The sequence below is a fragment of the Hylobates moloch genome, unplaced genomic scaffold (genome assembly GCF_009828535.3).
Source record: "Hylobates moloch isolate HMO894 unplaced genomic scaffold, HMol_V3 SCAFFOLD_3, whole genome shotgun sequence".
Lineage (NCBI taxonomy): Eukaryota > Metazoa > Chordata > Mammalia > Primates > Hylobatidae > Hylobates > Hylobates moloch.
In genome coordinates, this window is record NW_026652278.1 from 79,640,290 (window position 1) to 79,665,340 (window position 25,051).

The 25,051-nt window shown below is 38.6% G+C and overlaps 1 protein-coding gene across 3 annotated transcripts in view; it reads right to left on the bottom strand.

Moving 5' to 3' along the window:
• Nucleotides 1–25,051, bottom strand: part of GRID1 (glutamate ionotropic receptor delta type subunit 1) — a 770,551-nt gene that overhangs the window by 97,221 nt on the left and 648,279 nt on the right. For all 3 annotated transcript variants that reach the window (XM_032141682.2, XM_058436447.1, XM_058436446.1), the window contains exons 10-12: nt 24,164–24,361; nt 20,661–20,985; nt 19,319–19,457 (exon numbers count right to left, since the gene is read on the bottom strand). In XM_032141682.2, coding sequence (XP_031997573.1) covers nt 19,319–19,457; nt 20,661–20,985; nt 24,164–24,361 — 662 coding nt within the window. The remainder of the gene's footprint in view (nt 1–19,318; nt 19,458–20,660; nt 20,986–24,163; nt 24,362–25,051) is intronic.

Consider the following 25,051-nt stretch of genomic DNA (forward strand, 5'->3'; position numbering starts at 1 on the left):
TAAAGGATAGAACTACCATTTGATCCCACTACTGAATATTTAACCAACGGAAAACAAATCATTATATCAGAAAGATAACTATTCATTGCAGCACTGTTCACAATAGCAAAAATATGAAATCAACTTAAATATCCATCAACTGGTAACTAGATAAAGAAAATGTGGTATATATATATATATATAATGGAATATTATTCAGCCATAAAAAGAATGAAATCATATATTTTGCAGTAACACTGATAGAAACAGAGGATATTACTGTAAGTGAAATAACTCAGAAACACAAAGTCAAATTCCTCATATTCACTTTAGTTATAAGTGGGAAGTTAATAATAGGTACACATGGACAAAGAGAGTGAAATAATAGACACTAGAGACGTGGAAAAGTGGGAGGGTGGGAGGGAGGTGACGATGAGAAATTACTTAATGGGTACAATGCACATTATTTGAGTGATGGTAAGACTAAAAGCCCAGACTTCACCACTACACAATATAGCCATGTAACAAAGCTGCACTTGTACCCCTTAAATTAATACAAATAAAAAATAATAACAATAGAGGAAAGTGGAGGGAAGAGAAGATGAATATATAGGAACTCTACTATTTTCCAGCCAATTTTTCTGTAAACCTAAAACTGTTTAAAAAAACAAAGTCTACTAAATTTTTAAAAACATATACGAGATAAAAGAAATACTAATTTGGGATTTTCCAGCACCTTGAATATGTCGACTTTAGGTTAGTCCTTAAGGAGAGTCATCTTTTCAACAGTCTATAGAGTAAGCCTGTGGAAATGCTGTCCCTTGCCTTCCTTAAGAACTCAGCATCTACTGCAGAAGGCCGGACTCAATGCCCTTGATGTTTCTTTGACAACCAGATGCTGTAGTTCTGGATGTGACATGAGAGAAGTGGGTATGCACCCATCATGGGAGTTATACAACATGCTTGCCCCTTTGGAACCTAGCTTTCCTGAATTATATAATTCTCACTACTATATTGTGTATACATAAGCCTGAACAGGAATACAAATTTTACAGCCAGGTTGTGCATATGGGATGACTTTCACAGCTCTAAAATGTGGATGCTATCAATTCATGAATCTCACTGTTCAAAGTGAAACAGTACATAAACTGCAGACTGCATTTCACACAATTCTAATGGATCTCTGGATACAGGAGGAATAGAAGAATAAAAAGAAGTAAAAAATCAAAAGATGTGGAAAATCTCCAATTTGACCTTTAGAAAAAGGTGTCCTGTCAACACTTTGCCCAGTAGGATACTGATGTGTATGATGGAGACAAACAATTGTCCTCAATCTAAAAATAAATAAGAAAAACCAAAACCAACCAAACAAACAAAAAAACCAAGCCGGCTCCTCTTTGCACGGCAGAGCTGTAAAGAGCATGTAACTCAAGGAATAGGGAGCACAAAATACATGAATTCAGAGTTTATAAGAGACATTCATGGCTTCCTAGCTATTATGGACACAGCTCAGGGATGCACAATTCATCACCTCCCAAGGGTGTTTATTCATCTTCAGACATGTCTGACACCAAGAAATGACTTTATGTTATTCACTGAGCTAAGCTTTATCTTGAACTTTTCTACCCAATGTTTCTAATTCTTTATATGTGGACCATAAAGCACAAGTCTGCCTTTAGTAATTAAGTAATCCAATTAACGTATGTATAGGGTATATATACTGTCAGGCACTGTGCTAAGCATTGGTTCTACAATAGGGGAAATACAAATTCAGTCCTTAGATCCATGGATTTTATTGCCTACAGATATGAGTGCATGTTAAACAAAAGTAAGCAAATAAGTACATAATTGCACAGTGTAATAATTGCTATGAAATAAAAGTATAGGGTCTATGACATTAAAAAAATAGAGAAAGGTGATTTAAATTGAGGTGTATCTAGGAAGGCCATTCTGAGGAGGTGATCTTTGAGAAGGATGAGTGAAGTTGGCTAGGTAAAAAAGCAGAGAGAAGGGTATTCTAAAAATATGGACTAACTTACATGAAGAAGAGCAGAAAACTATTCATGATGTTCAAGGAGGAGACAGAAGCTACTGGAAGATGAAATTAAGTACACTTAGACAGAGACAGGGCATGCCGAATTTCCATTTTCTCTTATTTTTCTTGGTTAGTCTTGCTTGGGGTTTAATACCTTTATTAAAATTACCAAATAACCAACTTTAAGCTTTGCTAATTTTCTATGTTATATATATTCTAATTTTTTCTTTCAGATTACATTGAACTAAACTTGTCTTTATTTTTTCTCTCTTCTTAAGAAGGAAACTAAGAATCCTGAATTTAAGCAAAACTCTTTTTTTGTTTCTAATATAGGCACTTAAAGCTATAAACTTTCCCTTAAGCACTATTTTAACTGTATTAGATAAACGTTTAGCTAATACTTTAGCTAAATATTTATTATTGATAATATTTAGCTAATACTTCAGCTAAATATTTATTATTGATAATATTTAGCTAATACTTCAGCAATATTTTGGCTACATTATGTTAGTTATATTTCCTGTGAAGTTTCTGGATTGTTTATTTTTATTTATTTTTAATGTAATTAATTGTAGGGATAGAACACGTTATGTATGATTTTACTCTTTAAATTTACTGAGATTTAACTTTATGGCTCAAAAAAATGGTTATTCTTGGTGAATGTTTCATGCACACTAAAAAACTGTGTATTCTGCAATTTTGGGGTGTAGCGTTCTATAAATGTCAATTATGTCAAGTTAGCTGAGGGTATTGTACAGATTTATAAAGCCTTAATAGTTTTTTGTTTACTTGCTATATGAGTTTTTAAGAGAACAAAGTTAAATTTTGACTATATTAGATTTTTCTACTTATTCCACTAGATTTGTCAGATTTTACCTCATAAACTTTGTTGCTCCATTATTAAGTGCATAAATATTTAGACATGTTGTCTCTCTGGTAAATTTGTTCCTTTTATTATTATGCAATGACCCTCTATCCTCTGTAATACTCTATGGCATAAAGTCCATTCTGTCTGATATTGATATAACCTCACCAGCTTTCTTATGCTTACTGTTTACATGGTATATCTTTACCTTCTCTCTCAATGTATCTGTGTCTCTTTGTGTTTAAAATGTTTACATATAGCATATTTTTCCCATTTTATAGTTATTAATAATGAGAAGACTGGTCCTGTTCCTTTATCATAACAGGGAAGACTTGTTCCTTTATTATAACATGTAAAGAAATTTACACAATTTCTTTTTCATGAGTCCCATTAATATGAACCACCTTCCTTTACCAGTTTATGGTGGCCTGAAGGCAAGAACTGATATGTAGCTCCGTTAAAATATATTTTGTTAGATGCAGCCAATCACTTCAGGCTATTGAAATTTTTTTTTTCTAACCAGAGGCACTGCTTTCCAAAAATTAATGTGGATTAAAAACACTTAGAGATCTAGTCATATACAGATTCTGATCCAGGATATCTGAGGTGAGGCCTGAGACTTCACTTATGCCAGCGATGCTGGTCTATATGGTCCACTTTGAATAGCAAGGATTTACAGTACCCACTAACTTGCAAAGAGTCATTCAGACTGTCTATGTCAGAAGTTACTAACATGAATGGCTTAATGGTGTATGGTGAGTATGTGAGGGTATAAAGTCAGCAGGTGACAAAAAATAAAAAAAACGAATAATACCAAGGGTAATCTGGAGAGTGCAGGTACCACCGAAAATATCAAATTTCAAAATCTAAAACATTGTGCTGCCAAAAAACCAAGGATGTCAGATAAATTCAGATCGTATCCAACTGTTTATGATTCCTGTTCAATGTCACTACCCACATATCAATTACAAGAATGAAAGGCTCACATGCAAAACGGCAATGATCCATGTAAAAACAGAATTAAGTTCAGTCTCCAAAGACCAACTGATCCACAGTAGCCCTGCCCAGTTCATATTTTCCACACTTTATCCACAAATACATCTTCTAAGACCTTGACATAGGTGTTACAAAAAATCCATACATATTTCTTTTTATCATAAAATGTTCACTTATCAGCAGGCATTCAAGTATCCACCATGTTTTTTCAACCTGATAGCTCATTTTTTTTTTTCTTTTTAGCACTGAATCGTATTCCATTGTCTGGATGTACCAGAGTTGATGTATCCATTCACCTGTTAGAAGATACCTTAGTTGCTTCCAAGTTTTGAAAATTATAAATAAAGCAGCTATAAACATTTATGTAGAGATTTTTGTGTGGGCATATATTCTTAATTCTTTGGGCTAAATACCAGAAGAGTAATTGCTGTATTATATGGTAACAGTATGCTGTGTTTTGTAAGAAACTGCGAACTGTCTTCCAAAGTGGCCATAACAGCAGTGAATAAGACCTTCTGTTGCTTCATGTCCTCACCAGCATTTGGTGCTATTGGTGTCTTGGATTGTGGCCACGTTAATAGGTGTGCAGTGGTATTCCACTGTTGTTTTAATTTGCATTCCCTAATGACATGATGTTGAGCATCTTCTCATGTTTGTTTGCCATCTGTAAATCTTTGATAAGGTGTCTGTTTAGAATTTTTGCCCAATTTTTAAACATGTGGTTGGTATTCTTTTTCATTGTTGAATTTTTTTGTTTGTTTGTTTTGGGGTTTTGTTTTGTTTTTTTTTTTTTTTTTTTTTGAGACAGAGGCTCACTCTGTGGCCCAGGCTGGAGTGCAGTGGCATGATCTCAGCTCACTGCAACCTCCGCCTCCCAGGTTCAAGCAATTCTCCTGCCTCAGCTTTCCCAGTAGCTGGAATCACAAGCATGCACCACCATACTTGGCTAATTTTTGTATTTTTAGTAACTGTGGGGTTTCGCCATGTTGGCCAGGGTTGGTCTCGAGTTCCTGACCTCAGGTGATCCTCCCACCTTGGCCTCTTGAAGTGTTAGGACTACAGGCGTGAGCCACTGCACCCAGCCTAATTGTTGAGTTTTAAGAGTTCTTTGTATATGTTGGATACCAGTCATTTATCTTACATGTGTTTTGCAAAGATTTTCTCCCAGTCTGTGACCTGTCTTCTTGTTCCTTAACAATGTCTTTCACAGAAGTTTTAAATTTTAATAAATTCCAACTTAACAATGTTTTATTTTATGGATCATGCTTTCGGTCTTGTATTAAAGAAGTCACCACCAAGCCCAAGGTCATCTAAATTTTCAGTTTATTAAAAGAGTTTTAAAAATAATCATACAAAATTAAAAATCAGAGGTTTATAGTAAATTTTCTATTAATAAAGGTTATTTCTTTACATTGAGATAATTGGAAGGAATTCTACCTCAGGATAAATTAGGCTTCTGGTGAATTCAGTCTTTTTATTTTCTCCTCTGAATCTGTGCAGATTTGTGGACACAAGACAAATCTCTAATTATAGATTGCCTGTCTTTCCTTAGTTTAACACAATAATTTATCTGTTCAAAGTATTTGCCTATTTTAGTTTACAAATGTGATGTTTCCAGTGAAAATATGAGCAAACATCCTAAATTGCAGTTTATACCAACATCCTTGTTTTACATATATGGTAACTAAACATCAGAATAGTTTCTAATGCCATCCAGCTATGTGGTGACAATTTCAAAATGGAGCTGCCTACTTCCTAGACTACAATCTTCTCTCCCACATCACCCAGGCATGCTGGCGTTCTTCAGCCCAGGACTCCACATCTCAGAGCTGTTCCTTTGACTATGAAGGACTTTGTCAACAACCATAATGATAATATCTAGCAGATATATGGCCCTTTCTATGTGCCAGGTAACTTTATAAACTCTAACATAGATTGATTAATCTTCCCAATAAGCCTGTGAGATAGATGCTATTCTTATCCCTATCTATAGATAATAAAAGAGAAACATAGAGAGGTTAAGTGATTTTCCAAGATTACACAGGTAGTAAGTGAGAGAGAAAGGATTTGAAACCAGTCAGTCAAGCTTCTGTGTCTATGCTCATGACAACTATGCCTTGTTGTCTTTCTTAGTCATGCCACTGTCCTCCTGCCTTCCAACCTGAGCCTCTGGGCCAAATATGATCTTTCTGAATGTAGGATGCTACTCACATAGGATTTTTAAACAAAGTATTTCCTAAATGCAGACATTAATGCACTTAATGATGCATTTCCTAAAGGCATTATTAAAAGGTGCCTGTAGTGTTCAACCTCATGCCAATGCTGCCTTTTTCAAATGACTCTGCTGTCATCATTATAACAGGTAAACATCTATTAGTAATTGTAAAGGAAATGAAAGTAATTACAGCAGCTTGAGACTGCTTAGTGAACAAAAATGAGATAGTCCCTTCTCAATGAACATACCTCATACTCACCCCCGAAGAAAAAGGTAAAAATTGCTTAAAGTAATTGATAAGTGAATCTCTGCTCTTTAGAAGATTTCAGTTCTCTTGGATGCTGGCATTGTCCATGTCTTTTAAGGAATGTATAGATTCCTAAGACTAAGACAGTAATGATCAACGTTTATATGGACAGGGTGGATTGCAATCATTATTGAATGGTTTTATATTAGGTTGAAAATTTATAAGTTGAAGATAACTAAGAAAAGACATTTATAAAGAGAGAACAGATATTCATCCTTACTCTTTTCAGATACCTACTGAAATGAACAGGCCATTTTTTAAACTCTGGGGCATCATGTATCATGAACCAGGGAAGGCTGCTACCTACCTATTTAAATTCTTTGGGAGGTTTCTAGGGGAGAAGGAAAAAATTAATGGGAGACAGCAATGGGAGACTGAAATTCATCTCGCTTTGAAAATGCATCATCTCCGTGGATTTCTTCTTATATCTACAGAGACAAAGTAATTCAGAGCAGCAACAATGGAAAATGCCCAGGTTCCTCACAACTCTGCTGGGTACAGTATGCAGAAATCCTCATTTACCAGCATTTTTCTCTGAACAATAGTAATTTGTCAGTAAATAGCAGAGAATATCGATGCCAAGGAATAAAAAAGGTTACAAAAAGCTACACAGTGATTTCTCTTACTGTTGTTGAGGCTGTATCAATCTGAATGCTAGAAAATGAAACTTTGTCACTGGGGCAAAAAACTCAAAAGAAAAAATTCCACTAAGGCACAGTTTTGATAATATGAATTTAAATTTATATCACAGCCTCCACCTGTACTCACAAGCCCAGGTTAAGACTTGAAAGGGTGATTCTAACTGCATCCAGAGGTACTATTAGGAAATCCAAAGAGAATCAACCCACCTGTTGATGGAAAGCGCTCTCCACATTCAAGGAAGAGCAAACTAAACAAAAACTGATTATTCTAAGTGAGGTAACTCAGGAATGAAAAACCAAACATCATATGTTCTCACTGATATGTGAGAGCTAAGCTATGAGGAGGCAAAAATATAAGAATGATACAATGGACCAGGGGACTTGGGAGGAAAGGTGGGAAGGGGTCAAGGGATAGTAAAATGCAGTGCATACTGCTCGGGAGATAGGTACACCAAAATCTCACTAATCACCACTAAAGAACTTACTTATGTAACCAAACACCACCTGTTCCCAAATAACCTATGGGGAAAAAGACATGAAGATATTTCCAAATTAGAAGACAACAACAATATGGTGACATAAAGGAAGATATCATTATGAAAGAAATAATACATAAACATGTTTATATACTATTGTGTTAAAGATACTGAAGAATATATTGTTAGAAAAGCATATGCTAAGGAAAACAACGCCAAAATTTTAAAAATAATTGTTTTTCTGTAGGTATAATTTACTACAGCAAGGACTCTTTATAATAAAACTTTAAAATAAAATCCATAAGATATTGGCTGAGAAATAAAAGAAGTACTAGCAGAGTGAAAGGAAGAAAGAATGAAGGGGAAATAAAAATATATGAGTAGAATTTATATAGTCATTAATATTGCTAAAAGCCATGAGAAAACTAAAGAAAATCTAATCTGAAATATGAAAGACAAACCAAGGAACTCCCCTAGAATGAGCAGGAAAAGGAAATGAATTAAAAATGATCAGAGAATGTGATAGATGTGAAGTAATCATAATACCAACATATGAAAAATCAATGTTCCTGGAAACAACATGCAAATAAATGGGATATAAATAATAAGGAAATATTTAATAGATGACAAAATTATTGAACTAAAGTGCAAGTTGCTGTTTGCATATACAAAGACCTCACTGAATCCTGAGAATAATTAATGGCATCTCAACCAACTCCGGAAGTTTTTAAGCTGAAAGACATTGAATATTGCATCAACTAATGAGCAAAATAACCAGCTAACATCATAATGACAGGATCAAATTCACACATAACAATATTAACCTTAAATGTAAATGGACTAAATGCTCCAATTAAAAGACACAGATTGGCAAATTGGATAAAGAGTCAAGACCCATCTGTGTGCTGTATTCAGGAAACCCATCTCATGTGCAAAGACACACATAGGCTCAAAGTAAAGGGATGGAGGAAGATCTACCAAGCAAATGGAAAACAAAAACAGGCAGGGGTTGCAACCCTAGTCTCGGATAAAACAGACTTTAAACCAACACAGATCAAAAGAGACAAAGAAGGCCATTACATATGGTAAAGGGATCAATTCAACAAAAAGAGCTAACTATCCTAAATATATATGCACCTAACACAGGAGCACCCAGATTCACAAAGCAAGTCCTTAGAGACCTACAAAGAGACTTAGACTCCCACACGATAAAAATGGGAGACTTTAACACCCCACTGTCAACATTAGACAGATCAATGAGACAGAAAGTTAACAACGATATCCAGGAATTGAACTCAGCTCTGCACCAAGTGGACCTAATAGACATCTACAGAACTCTCCACCCCAAATCAACAGAATATACATTATTTTCAGCACCACACCACACCTATTCCAAAACTGACCACATAGTTGGAAGTAAGGCACTCCTCAGCAAATGTAAAAGAACAGAAATTATAACAAACTGTCTTTCAGACCACAGTGCAATCAAACTAGAACTCAGGATTAAGAAACTCACTCAAAACCGCTCAACTACATGAAAACTGAACAACCTGCTCCTGAATGACTACTGGGTACATAACAAAATGAAGGCAGAAATAAAGATGTTCTTTGAAACCAATGAGAACAAAGACACAACATACCAGAATCTCTGGGACACATTTAAAGCAGTGTGTAGAGGGAAATGTATAGCACTAAATGCCCACAAGAGAAAGGCAGGAAAGATCTAAAATTGACACCCTAACATCACAATTAAAAAAACTAGAGAAGCAAGAGCAAACACATTCAAAAGCTAGCAGAAGGCAAGAAATAACTAAGATCAGAGAAGAACTGAAGGAAATAGAGACACAAAAACCCTTCAAAAAATCAATGAATCCAGGAGCTGGTTTTTTGAAAAGATCAACAAAATTGATAGACCACTAGCAAGACTAACAAAGAAGAAAAGAGAGAAGAATCAAATAGACGCAATAAAAAATGACAAATGGGATATCGCCACCGATCCCACAGAAATACAAACTACCATCAGAGAATACTATAAACACCTCTACGCAAATAAACTAGAAAATCTGGAAGAAATGGATAAATTCCTTGACACATACACTCTCCCAAGACTAAACCAGGAAGAAGTTGAATCTCTGAATAGACCAATAACAGGCTCTGAAATTGAGGCAATAATTAATAGCTTACCAACCAAAAAAAGTCCAGGACCACATGGATTCACAGCCGAATTCTACCAGAGGTACAAGGAGGAGCTGGTACCATTCCTTCTGAAACTATTCCAATCAATAGAAAAAGAGGGAATCCTCCCTAACTCATTTTATGAGGCCAGCATCATCCTGATACCAAAGCCTGGCAGAGAGACAACAAAAAAAAGAGAATTTTAGACCAATATCCCTGATGAACATCGATGCAAAAATCCTCAATAAAATACTGGCAACTGAATCCAGCAGCACATCAAAAAGCTTATGCACCATGATCCACCACTTGGGCTTCATCCCTGGGATGCAAGGCTGGTTCAACATATGCAAATCAATAAACGTAATCCAGCATATAAACAGAACCAAAGACAAAAACCACATGATTATCTCAATAGATGCAGAAAAGGCCTTTGACAAAATTCAACAACTCTTCATGCTAAAAACGCTCAATAAATTAGGTATTGATGGGACATGTATCAAAATGATAAGACCTATTTATGACAAATCCACAGCCAATATCACAGTGAATGGACAAAAACTGGAAGCATTCCCTTTGAAAACTGGCACAAGACAGGGATGCCCTCTCTCACCACTCCTATTCAACATAGTGTTGGAAGTTCTAGCCAGGGCAATCAGGCAGGAGAAAGAAATAAAGGGTATTCAATTAGGAAAAGAGGAAGTCAAATTGTACCTGTTTGCAGATGACATGAATGTATATCTTGAAAACCCACATCGTCTCAGCCCAAAATCTCCTTAAGCTGATAAGCAACTTCAGCAAAGTCTCAGGATACAAAGTTGATGTGCAAAAATCACAAGCATTCTTATACACCAATAACAGACAAACAGAGAGCCAAATCATGAGTGAACTCCCATTCACAACTGCTTCAAAGAGAATAAAATACCTAGGAATCCAACTTACAAGGGATGTGAAGGACCTCTTCAAGGAGAACTACAAACCACTGCTCAATGAAATAAAAGAGGATACAAACAAATGAAAGAACATTCTATGCTCATGAGTAGGAAGAATCAATATCGTGAAAATGGCCATACTGCCCAAGGTCATTTATAGATACAATGCCATCCCCATCAAGCTACCAATGACTTTCTTCACAGAATTGGAAAAAACTACTTTAAAGTTCATATGGAACCAAAAAAGAGCCCATATTGCCAAGTCAATCCTAAGCCAAAAGAACAAAGCTGGAGGCATCATGCTACCTGACTTTGAACTATACTACAAGGCTACAGTAACCAAAACAGCATGGTACTGGTACCAAAACAGAGATATAGATCAATGGAACAGAACAGAGCCCTCAGAAATAATGCCATATATCTACAACTATCTGATCTTTGACAAACCTGACAAAAACAAGCAATGGGGAAAGGATTCCCTATTTAATAAATGGTGCTGGGAAAACTGGCTAGCCATATGTAGAAAGCTGAAACTGGATCCCTTCCTTACACCTTATACTAAAATTAATTCAAGATAGGTTAAAGACTTACATGTGAGACCTAAAACCATAAAAACCCTAGAAGAAAACCTAGGCAATACCATTCAGGACACAGGCATGGGCAAGGACTTCATGTCTAAAACACCAAAAGCAATGGTAACAAAAGCCAAAGTTGACAAATGGGATCTAATTAAACTAAAGAGCTTCTGCACAGCGAAAGAAACTGCCATCAGAGTGAATAGGCAACCTACAGAATGGGAGAAAATTTTTGCAATCTACTCATCTGACAAAGGGCTAATATCCAGAATCTACAAAGAACTCAAACAAATTTACAAGAAAAAAACAAACAGCCCCATCAACAAGTGGGCAAAGGATATGAACAGACACTTCTCAAAAGAAGACATTTATGCAGCCAAAAGACACATGAAAAAATGTTCATCATCACTGGCCATCAGAGAAATGCAAATCAAAACCATGATGAGATACCATCTCACACCAGTTAGAATGGTGATCATTAAAAAGTCAGGAAACAACAGGTGCTGGAGAGGATGTGGAGAAATAGGAACACTTTTACACTGTTGGTGGGACTGTAAACTAGTTCAACCACTGTGGAAGTCAGTGTGGCGATTCCTCAGGGATCTAGAACTAGAAATACCATTTGACCCAGCCATCCCATTACTGGGTATATACCCAAAGGATTATCAATCATGCTGCTATAAAGACACATGCACATGTATTTTTATTACGGCACTATTCACAATAGCAAAGACTTGGAACCAACCCAAATGTCCAACAATGATAGACTGGATTAAGGAAATGTGGCACATATACACCATGGAATACTATGCAGCCATAAAAAATGATGAGTTCATGTCCTTTGTAGGGACATGGATGAAACTGGAAACCATCATTCTCAGCAAACTATCGCAAGGACAAAAAACCAAACACTGCATGTTCTCACTCATAGGTGGGAACTGAACAATGAGAATACATGGACACAGGAAGGGGAACATCACACACCGAGGCCTGTTGTGGGGTGGAGGGAGCAGGGAGGGATAGCATTAGGAGATATACCTAATGTTAAATGACGAGTTAATGGGTGCAGCACACCAACATGGCACATGTATATATATATATGTAACAAACCTGCATGTTATGCACATGTACCCTAAAACTTAAAGTATAATAATAATAAAAAAATACAAGATTAGCCTGTAATCCCAGCACTTTGGGAGGCCAAGGGAGATCGAGACCATCCTGGCTAACACAGTGAAACCCCGTCTCAACTAAAAATATGAAAAATTAGCCAGGCGTGGTGGTGGGCGCCTGTAGTCCCAGCTACTCAGGAGGCAGAGGCAGGAGAATGGTGTGAGCCCAGGAGGCAGAGCTTGTAGTGAGCCGAGATTGCGCCACTGCACTCCAGCCTGGGGCACAAAGCAAGACTCCGTCTCAAAAAAAAAAAAAAATACAAGATTAATAAAATGGGATCAGAAATACAATACATGCTGATTACAAGAGAAATACCTAAAGCACAATGATTCAAATATGACAAATACTTTTCAGGTAGACACGTAAGAATAGTAATCAAAAAGTGTCATACCAATATTCAATAAAGTAGATTTAAGGTATACAATATTAAATTGGAAAATGATCATTTTATATTGGCAGAATATTGAGCCCTAATGAAGTTGTGGCTTACATAAGTGCATAAAGCAAAACTTAAGAGAAGATGGCCAAGCATGTGCCCAATTCAGTGTTGTGTATGTGTCTGGGTAACACATACACCCACTGCAGTCAGTCACTCATTTGCAGAAGCAATTTTCAGAAAGGTTGTAATGATCAAAATGTTTCAGATATTTTGGAGGATAGACCATGCAGTGACCTCCACATATGAAATAGGAAACCCCCCAGATTACAGGGAGGAAAATTGCATGAAGAAGCATGGTATGCCCATGAATCACATGGCTCAGCAGATTATCAAAGAAGACTTTACTGCATTCGATTATATACCATATATCCATGAAAGCAACTTGAGAGATTTGAATAGAAAATTCAAATCTAAAATTAATTTTGCAAAGCTAAAATTAAACTACTTGGGTGCTATGATCCATCAAAACAACTTGTTACTGAAGACCCCTGTTAAGGGAATGACCCTAACTTTGAGATGGTGTACCAGCAATGTGTCAGGTACTGCAGAGCATTCTTGGAAAAAGCCCACTGAGGCTGGGCTCATGCCCTGCTGCAGCCAACAGTGAGAAGACCCCACCTGAGGTTCTGCATTTCTCCATCAGTGTGCTAATGTGCAATAATATTCTACAGCTTGATATCCCAGCTCTTCCTTCAGTTGACTTACTGTTTCTTGTCTTAAAAAATAATTGTAGGAGAGTGGTGGTTCTCCCAGCACACAGCTTGACATCTGAGAATGGGCAGACTGCCTCCTCAAGCGGGTCCCTGACCCCCAAGTAGTCTAACGAGGAGGCACCCCCCAGTAGGGGCGGACTGACACCTCACATGGCCGGGTACTCCTCTGAGACAAAACTTCCAGAGGAACGATCAGGCAGCAGCATTTACAGTTCACCAATATCCGCTTTTCTGCAGCCACTGCTGCTGATACCCAGGCAAACAGGGTCTGGAGTGGACCTCCAGCAAACTCCAACAGACCTGCAGCTGAGGATCCTGACTGTTAGAAGGAAATCTAACAAACAGAAAGGACATCCACACCAAAAACCCATCTGTACATCACCATCATCAAACACCAAAGGTAGATAAAACCACAAAGATGGGGGAAAAAACAGCAGAAAAACCGGAAACTCTAAAAATCAGAGCGCCTCTCCTCCTCCAGGGGAACGCAGCTCCTCACCAGCAATGGAACAAAGCTGGATGGAGAATGACTTTGACGAGTTGAGAGAAGAAGGCTTCAGAAGATCAAACTACTCTGAGCTAAAGGAGGAAGTTCAAACCAATGGCAAAGAAGTTAAAAAACTTGAAAAAAAATTAGATGAATGGATAACTAGAATAACCAATGCAGAGAAGTCCTTAAAGGACCTGATGGAGCTGAAAACCATGGCACGAGAACTACGTGATGAATGCAGAAGCCTCAGTAGCCGATGCGATCAACTGTGAGCCTGTAAAATCAAAAGCAAGCTAGTTACTTCCTAGACACAATGGAGATACAGGTATTGGGTAAATACAGCCATTCTCAATGGGAGAAATTGGGCACAACAAAGGGGTTACAGGGCCCATGCAAGTCCGAAATACAGCGGGCAGTCAGATTTTAAAGCTCCAAAATGATCTCCTTTGACTCCAGGTCTCACATTCAAGACACACTGATGCAAGAGGTGGGTTTCCATGGTCTTGGGCAACTCCGCCCCTGTGGCTTTGCAGGGTACAGCCTCCCTCGTGGCTGCTTTCATGGGCTGGCATTAAGTGTCTGTGGCTTTTCCAGGCACACGGTGCAAGCTGTTAGTGGATCTACCATTCTGTGGTCAGGAGGATGGTGGCCCTCTTCTCACAGCTCCACTAGGCAGTGCCCCAGTAGGGACTCCGTGTAGGAACTCCACACGACACATTTCCCTTCCACATTGCCCTAGCAGAGGTTCTCCATGAGGGCCTAGCTTCTGAAGCAAACTTTTGCCTGGGCATCCAGGCATTTCTACACATCTTCTGAAATCTAGGCAAAGGTTCTCAAACCTCAGTTCCTCACTTCTGTGCACCTGCAGGCTCAACACCACGTGAAAGCTGCCAAGGCTTGGGGCTTCCACCCTCTGAAGCCATAGCCCAAGCTCTATGTTGGCCCCTTTCAGCCATGGCGGGAGCATCTAGGACAGAGGGCACAAAGTCCCTAGGCTGCACAGAGCACAGGGACCCTGGGCCCAGCCCATGACACCACATTTTGCTCCTGGGCCTCTGGGCCTGTGATGGGAGGGGCTGCCATGAAGGTCTCTGACATGGCCTGGAGACATTTTCCCCAAGGTCTTGGGGATTAACATTAGGCTCCTTGCTACTTGTGCAAATTTCTGCTGCTGGCTTGAATTTCTCCTCAAAAAATGCGTGTTTCTTTTCTACTGCTTTGTTAGGCTGCAAATTTTCTGAATTTTTATGCTGTTTTCCTTTTAAAATGGAATGCTTTTCACAGCACCCAAGTCACCTTTTGAATGCTTTGCTGCTTAGAAATTTCTTCCACCGGATACCCTAAACCATCTCTCTCAAGTTCAAAGTTTCACAAGTCTCTAGGGAAGGGGCGAAATGCCGCTAGTCTCTTTGCTAAAACATAACAAGAGTCACCTTTGCTCCAGTTCCCGATAAGTTCCTCATCTCCACTTGAGACCACCTCAGCCTGGACCTTATTGTTCATTTCAATATCAGCATTTTTGTCAAAGCCATTCAACAAGTCTCTAGGAGGTTCCAAACTTCCCCACATTTTCCTGTCTTCTTCTGAGCCATCCAAAATGTTCCAACCTCTGCCTGTTACCCAATTCCAAAGTCACTTCTACATTTTTGGGTATCTTTTCAGTAATGCCCCTCTCCCAGTACCAATTTACTGTATTCGTTTGTTTTCACACTGCTGATAAAGACATACCCGAAACTGGGAACAAAAAAAAAAAGTTTTAATTGGACTTAACAGTTTCACATGGATGGGGAAGCCTCAGAATTATGGTGGGAGGTGAAAGGCTCTTCTTACATGGTGGTGGCAAGAGAAAATGAGGAAGAAGCAAAAGCAGAAACCCCTGATAAACCCACATCAGATCTCGTGAGACTTATTCACTGTCATGAGAATAGCACAGGAAAGACTGGCCCCTATGATTCAATTACCTCTCCCTGGGTCCCTCCCACAACACTTGGGAATTCTGGGAGATACAATTCAGGTTGAGATTTGGGTGGGGGCACAGCCAAACCATATCAGCATCCATAGACTGAAAAAAAAGACCTCAGCCTACGCCTCAAACTTCATACAGAAATTCACTCAAAATTGATTGTGGAATGAAATGTAAAATGTAAAAATATAAAAATGTTAGGAATTTCAAAACAGGAGAAAATCTTAAGGATCTCTGGATAGACAAAGATTTAACATCAAAAGAATGATCCATGAAAGAACAAATTTCTAAATTTGACCTCATCAAAATTAAAGTATTTTCTCAAAGACCCTGTTTACATCAAAATATCATGTTGTATACTGTAAATTTTTATTTGTCAATAATACCTCAAAAAGAAAAAAAGATAAGTAAACTTAGCAAAAGATCAACATAATAGTAAATGGTTACTTGCTTTATCAATTTTTTGAGGAAAATATTTAGCCAACTAATTATTGAGCTGGGTTCAAACTCAATCCACTATTAGATTCACTGATACTTTGTTATTTATTAATTATTAAATGGGAAAATTTTAATTAATTGTGTTCTGTTAATTTTTCAATTAGTCAATTTGCTCTGAATATAATTCTGAAATCCTTTAGCTGTTAATTTTGAAAATAACAAAAAATACAAATGAGAAAAAATTTATATATGTAGATGCACATCCTAGAATAGCTAAAATAATCCTAACAAAGAAGATTAAAATAGGAGGAATCACTCTACCCTATAGTAAGGCTTATGCTATAGCTGCTGTAATCACGATAGTATGGTGTTGGCAAAGGGACAATCACATATAACAATGGAACAGAATAGACAATTTAGATACATACAAATATGTCCAACTGTTTTCTCACAAAATACAAAAGCAATTCCATGGAGGAAGGATAGCCTTTTCAACAAATAGTATTAAAGCTATTGGGCATCCATAGACCAAAACAAACAGACAAAAAAAAAAAAGAGAGAGAGAGAGAGAAAGAAAAGAAAAAAAAACCCCTAAAATCTCAACCTAAACCTCAAACTTTATAAAATTATCTCAAAATTGATTGTGGACTGAATTGCAAAATGCAAACGTTTTCAGTAAAAAATAAAAGTAGAAAATCTTCAGGGTCTCAGGCTAGGAAAAGACTTGACATCAAAAGTGTGATTCATGAAATAAATAATTCTCTAAATTGAATCTCATCAAAATTAAAACCTTTTCATGGTGAAAAGACAAGAGTTTGAAAAGACAAGCTATAGAGTGGCAGCAAATATTTGCTGACTGCATATCTGACAAAGAACTAGTATATAAAATATATAAAGAACTTTCAAAACTCAAAAGTAATAAGCAATCCATTTAGAAAAGATAAACACAGATATTTTACTGAAGGGGATATATACATAGCAAATAAGCACAAAAAAAGGTGTGCAAGATCATTAGTCATTAAGGAAGTGCAAAATAAAACCACAATGAGGTATGACTCCACACCTATCAGAATGGTAAAATGAAAAATAATGGCAACACCAAATGTCAGGAAAGATGCAGAGAAACTGGATTATTCTTACATCACTGGCAGAAATATAAAATGGTACAGACACTCTGGAAAGCAGTTTGATACCTTCTTACAATACCCGACATGAACTCGCCATATGATCCAGCAATTGCACTCTTTGGTGTTTACCACATGTAAATAAAAACTCATGTTCACGCAAAAACCTGCACGCAAATGTTCATGGCAGCTTTTTTCATAATTGCCAAGAATTGGAAGCAACCCAGATGTCCTCCAATGGGGGAATGGTTAGACAAACTGTGGTATATGTGATATTACTCATATGTGGTATATGTGATATAATCAAAGCAGTGAACTACTAATACAACGAAAACGTGGATAAATCGCTAAGGAATTATGTTGAGTGAAAAAGCCAAAGCCAAAAGGTATTGTTCCATTTATATCACATACTGAAATGACAAAATTTTAGAGATAGGGTACAATTAATGGTTGCCAGAGTTGGGGACAGAGTGGCAAGGGAAGAAATGTGAAAAAAGTTGGGTGGTTATAAAAGGACAACACAAAGGATCCTTGTGGTGATAGATCTGTTCAGTATCTTTACTGTGGTGCAGATACACAAGTTTATAAGTGATAAAATAGTATAGACCCGAATGCACACACACATATACACAGACACACAGAGAGAATGAGTACAAGAGGGGAACTGTGAATAAAATCAATCAACTGTATCAATGTCAATACCCTGGTTTGGATATATTAGACATTTGCAAAATGTTACCATTGAGAAAACTGGGTAAAGGATCCCAGGAGACCTCTCTGCATTATTTCTTACAACTACATATGAATCTGTAATTATCTCAATAAAAATGTCAATTTAATAAAGATATTAGACAATATCATACTGAATCTTGAATCCTAGTCAAGGAGTTTAAACTCTTTTCAATAGCTAGTTGAGACCCATAGAGGCTGGTTAAGTATGGATGACTTGATTAAGAGCTATGGATCAAAAGAACCAATATGATGACAGTGAGTGTGATTAATTAAAGGGATGTTACTAAAGGCAGTGACTCAAAAAACCATAATCGGAGATCAAGTTAGAGGCAATACTGAAGCCAATATTGTATCCAATGAAGTGTACAACAGATCCATGCCTATGGCCACTTCAGCAACCACACATCCAAACCAAATTCACTCTGTCCAAGTTCTTTTTTTTGTAATTTACACTATTTTTGGGAATCTGATCATAAAATACAGTCACTTTCAAGAGTTATTTTGCTATATTCAGCTCATTCTTTTATGCCATAATCTTAACATTTTGTAAAAATGAAGACACATTTTTAGTCTTTGGTTTCAATAATTTTATAATCATATAAATGTGCATGAAATATGTTTTCTACTTATTGTGGCAATTGGCATTTTTGAAAAAAATCATTTTAAGGTGTTTGAAGATTGAAAAAAGCATATTATTAGACTTCTGGTTTAAATTAATTTTAACTAAATATTTATAAAATTTTGATTAAATAAGTCTGTAATCAATGTTTAAATGTCTGAGAAAATGTAATTTGTTAATTGATTTCTTAGCTTTGTAGCCAGCATTAAATTTTCAGGAAATATTATTTAATGAATTCATACATTTATGTAATTGTGCCTGAGATAAAATACAACACGAGTGAAGCTCTTCTCCATGCACTAAAGATTCCAGGAGACCATCAGTTTGCAGATCAGAGCCCTCTCCATCATACAACACACTGCCCTGGAAAGGTTTACATCCTCTTTAAAGCCTCTCTGAGCTGCTGGCTCCAGATCAAGGAGGAATAGGCTTACCTTATGGGGTTGTCCATCCTGGACACTGTGAGGAAGGCAGCAAGGTTGGCTGTGTAGGAGGAGCACACAATGAGCGTGAAAAGCCACCAGCTGCCCATCACGATGCGCATGGCCACAGAGTTCACGGAAGATTCGCCACCTGCGGGAGGCAAAGTGGATTGGCCAGTGGCTTCTGCTCTCCCTCCCATCCCCAGGGAGGTGCTCTGCCCTGCAGCCAGGCACACAGGTCATCACTCATGATGGGCTGGAACCAGGGAGGTGACTGCCAGCTGGGTCTGGGCATCTGTGCCAATTCTGGGATAGGATCCTAAAACCATGGATCTTGGACAGGGGCAGAGGACCACAAAATATGGAGGTTAGGACTGGGCTTCTAGTGGTGTGAAGTTTGTCAAAACACCAAGGGTTGGGGTCTGAATATCAAAACCTTTCAGTTAGAAGATTCTACCTCACAGTGGTAAGAACTTCTAGGGCTGCAGCCTTATGTAAGATCCCTTTCCAATTTCAAATTCATATATAGCAGACTCGGGAATTCTGTAAATATAGAAATACCTCCTACTACATGGAGGGCTCCCTGGCTTTCTTTTAAACCTGAGAAATGAGATGTCCCATATCACTTTTATTAGTATTCAGCCCTCACTAGATGGCTTTTCTTTCCCCAGAATTTTCAGAAATCATGGCATGAGACTTTTAGTTAGAAGTTTAGCCTCTTTGAGGCCAATTATTTCTCTTTGGTCTCTAAAGTGTTAGGAGAAGAGAGCTTCTCACTGCTTATTCTCCTTACATAACCTCACAAAGCATTTGCCATGGTGCAAACAGGACCAAGACTCACATTAGAAACTTTGCAATTTGTTGCTCCAGTCAAAATGGCACAATCCTATAACTCACTACTGGATAGAAGTACCATCCAGACCCCTCAGGGGTAGGAGAATTTGTACCTCAAGAATGACTGGAGTACTGCTTAAATGATTGCAACACAATTGGGATCTTTTTCCCCATTAAGTTATCAAATTTAAGCAAGATTCACAGTTTCATTGACAACCTCATGTGCATAGCAATCACTTTAATGTAGGAGGAGAGAAAAGTGCAAAGCAGAACTCCAAAGTTAATTTTATCTAAAGTGGAGAATCAGGAATTGAAGTTGAGCTCCTTATTGTTGTTTCATTTAATTTTTCTCTGATATTATTCAGAGAAATTGGGTGCAGCATGACATTTGTACTGTCCTAGAGATTAAGTAAAATTGCATTTGGAATGACTTTGGTAAAATGCACCTGAGAACTTTGCCAATGGATAAGTTCTTCCAGGCCCCTAGAGCTATTCAAGGATCAGGAAACCAGAAAGGTACCTTGCTGTACGAAGGCTCCATAGACAATCCAGATGGCGCTGTGCAGAGTGGCAGAAGCTGACGGCCTGGGCTGGGCAGCACTCTGAGCCCTCACAGCCTGTATCCTGTTCAACACAAATATCAGCACACCAACCACAGGGATGGCTGCTGCAATGCAGGCCCACACAGCGAAATCAAATGGAGCAAAGAGGGAGAAGATGCTGATTTTCTCCTCGGGCTTCTTAATTAGAATCCCCACTGAATAGTCCATGTACCGCTTGCTGAAGTCCACAACGCTCTCCCTCTCTGGGGTGATGGTGATGGCAGAGATGGCCAAGTCTGCTCTCTGAAAGGCAAAGCCATCTCATTAGATGGCAGTCCTCAGCTTACTGCTGGGTTCTGCCCTGGGTCAAGGTCCACCCTCTGCCCTTTGAGTTGCTCTGTTCAGAGGAATGGGTTTGAGAGCTGGCACCCTGAGAGTCTGAATATTATAAGGAAAATCCAACACTAAGTTGTCTGTTACTATTTCCTTCACCTTACAAGTTTCTCTCTTCTAAAAACTTCAGGAAATCGCTTCTACAGAAAAGAGCGGAGTAAAGTATCTTCATTTCTCTACGAATTATAGTTTATCTTCACTTTGCTGTTTTCCTACCAAACTTTAGCTATCTTCTTTTTATTTTCCCTATGTTTCCCTCTACCCTCCACCAAGAAGGCCCTTCTATCTTCTAGGCCTGTGTACATCCTCCCTACATGTTAAGACCAGAGGCACACTCCATTTCTTCATCATACCTCTCAGACTCTATTATCCCACATTGATCTCTCTCTTTTCTAAAACACTTCAGAAGTTATATGGTGAGTTCTACAACTATGTTAGACCTCATTAACATATTAGCCAGTGAGTTTTTTATATGTAGACTTTATGCCAGAGAGTAAAATACTGAAAGAATAAAGGGGTCACCTATTTATTTCTATCTTCCACCATCCTTAATTCATGGCTTGCAAACCCACAGGTTTATTCTTCCATGGTAAAGCCATGGTGTGAAGAATCTCTCTAGACGTGCCCTACTATGACCTCAAAATTACCTCCCAAGATGTTTGCTTTTGAAAATGGGCTTCATTTTAAAAACAGACAGAAACCCCATTAAGATGGATCCAGACTGTGAGGATGAAACTGCCAAGTTTGGGGCAATTACGAGCTTCATGTCTGGATGGGTGGATGCCAGGTGACAATGGGGCCTAGAGTCCTCCTTTAGTCACAAGAGCACTGAAAGGCAGTCATCATAATGATCTGGGCTCTTGACCCTCCAAGTTCGGCATCAGCAGAACTAGTCTCTTTTAGAATGACCAATAGTGACAACTGATTCAACCTCCATGCTCAAACTGGAGAAACACGTATGGAAGGATTTTTTCAAAGTTTAATATGTAGGCTAGGGGCAGATATACTCATGTCCTAAACAGAAATCTAATACTATACCTTGAGTAAAGACAGAAAATAGGTGGTGACCCTATCAACACTCTCCTCTTACACTTGTCACACTGGCATCTCTGGTTCTTGCCTCTCTTCTAAAAACCCTAGCATCCAGGGACAATTTTTAGGATTAGGAAAGTTTGGAGCATATTTTAGGGCTTAAAAAGAGATTTAGTGGAGCAGGATAGGCTTACAAGACAGAATGAAGGGAAACTACGAAGCAAGGTTCAAAGGAGGCACAAAGGAATCAAAAGAATCAACTCATGGCACAGGTGGAGGGGTTGTCCTGTGACAGTGGGACAGACTGACAGGGGACAGGAGACACTCCCCTCTGTGGGAGATGGCAGGTGCTTGCAGATGTAAATTTCATAGGAATTAGAAGTACAATTTTATGCCCCAAAGTCTCAGTTTATTTCCCCAATATAGAAGTGCAATCATTTTTTTTTTTTTTTTTTTTTTAGTTGGGAAGGATAGAAGATTCTTAGGTAGCTCAAGAAGAAAGGTAAACTTTTTAAACAGTCTCTGAGAGACACAGCCAAGGAGCCCAACAAAGGACAAGTTAAAAGATTCTGGCAGTACTGAAGGGCCCAGCTGATTTTGGAGACCACACAGGGTTTCTAAAGCAATCTGGACAGATTCACAATTTCCTTCTCTAATTGAGTGCAGCAACCTGGATTTTAGAGTGAAGAGGATAGATAATAGAATCCATTCAGGCTTAGGATGCAACAAAAAAATCAAGAACAGAGGGAGTCACAAGGGATGAAGGGAGGAGGGGTTTGTCTGGCCACCCATAGAGGATGCAGTATCAGAAAGGCACAGAAGCTGCAGAGAAGGATGGTCCTCAAATACACACACTATGTGGAAAGAACCAGACACAAAAGACCACATCTTTTGTGACTCCATTTACACAAAATGTCCACTGAAGCAACTCTATAAGAGAGAAAGTAGATTAATGGTTGCCTAGGGCTGGGGGTGGGAATAGCATTAACTATAATTAGATATGAAAGATATCAATGGGGTGACGGAAGTATTCTAAAACTAGATTATAATGAAGGTTGCACAACCCAGTATCTTTACTAAAAATCATTGAATTGTATATCTAAAATGGGTAAATTTTATAGTATGTGAATTTATCATAGTAAAGGTGTTTCTGAAAAAGATTAATAGAAATCAGACGAATGACAAGCCTAGTGTCTGCCTTTACAGATTTTAAAAGCAAAGGGCCTGTGCTGTGAGAGTAAAGGTTCAAAAGAGTCAGAAGGACAACTTGTTGTGGTCATGCAGTGATGGTGACATGTAAGATGCTAACGAGATGCATAGGGGTGATCACTGGAGTGGAGTACAGCACAGGTCCCTGGAGGGGAGGAGGTCAAAGTACTGGGAGTCCAGTGTTGTCCACAGGGATGTCAGAAATTGTCAGAATGGTGGCAGAAGGAATAATGGAGACAGAGAATTTGAGTCAGATGCCACCATGATAAATGATCATGGGGAAATGACCCAGTGTCATGAGATGACAAGAACAGGGACATGGTAAGTTGGCCTCATACCATGAGTTTCAATGAAGATGCAGTTTCTATGGGAAGGAAGAAGAGTACGATTTAAATGAGTATGACGACCTGGGGGATGCCACACCATCAACACATAGCAATGTAGATATACACACATGTGTATGAATATCCTACCTGTGGTCTCTAAGGGATAGGAGAATGAGCACTCATCAGTACCCCTGGTGGGAACCAGGTTTCTGCCTCACCCTAAATGTGGGGTAGGTTCCTTGAAGGGTGTGCTACAGAGTAGGCACAGTGGATGATAGACTTCAAAGGAATGACAGCAATGGGCAGGGAGGTAACATAGAGTGTCAGAGATGAGGAGATACAAGAGCAGAAATGGATGTAGCAGGGGATTTGAGGACAAAAGAGCCTTTGTGTGGGGAGAATGGTAACTGTGGTCTGTTTAGCTGGTCCCAAGGTTTCCACTGTGCAATTGGTCAAGTTTAGATATTACCCCAGAGGAAGACTAGGGTGCCCCTCCCCCTGGATCTGCTGTGGGGACCTACCTTGCTGATGAGCTCCCCGATCATCCCGTTCCAGGAGGTGTTATGGAGCTGGTGACCGTACCTGCCATCAGGGGCTTGGTAAATCTCATATTTGAAGCCCAGAGCCTTGGCCAGTGCATCCAGGACATCTATGGAGAATCCTTTGTAGCGCTTGGGCTGTCCTAGGATGTTCTCAGCCACCATCACGAAAGGCTCTTCCTGAGGACAACAGAATGAAGGTTCTCCAATTAAATAACAGGTTCATCAACACATATTTCCAGTGTAATGTTAGAGAGAAATATCTGATTAGAACATTTGCAGTTCCCTAATTTAGGACTCGAGGCTCAACTTCTCTGCCATTTTCTAAAAGCAGTTTATGGACACTCAAGGAACAGTGCACAGGATGATCACTCCAATCAGTAGGTCCATACAGAGGAGTGGAGATTCATTTGTCTTGTGTTATGTTATCCCAGGCTCTGCCCCAACCCCTAGTTCCCTGAATAACATGGTTTGTTTTCCTTCCTCCATTTGTAACATCCATGCAGAGCTAGGACCGTATCCTTAGAATATGCCAAAATTATATGAGGCCCACATAAGAAACATGCAACTTCTCATCCAGGATAATAAGTGGTGATAAAGCTCTGTAACATTAGGTTGAGAGAAAAATCATTGTATCTACTGGCTATACTATAAAGTGGATATGGATTAACTGGCCAAGGCCAGACCAGAAGTCAAAGGGTAGGACAGAATTCAAACCCAGAGTTCTGAGTTCAAAGCCATGCCATGCTCACACCTGCACATGTTGTGCTATGCCACATGTGAGCAAAGTGGTCATCTGAAAAATGTCTCAGCATTCCCCACCATTCCCCTTCCTTCTTGTGTGAAACTGAACAAGGGGCCTTTGGCAAA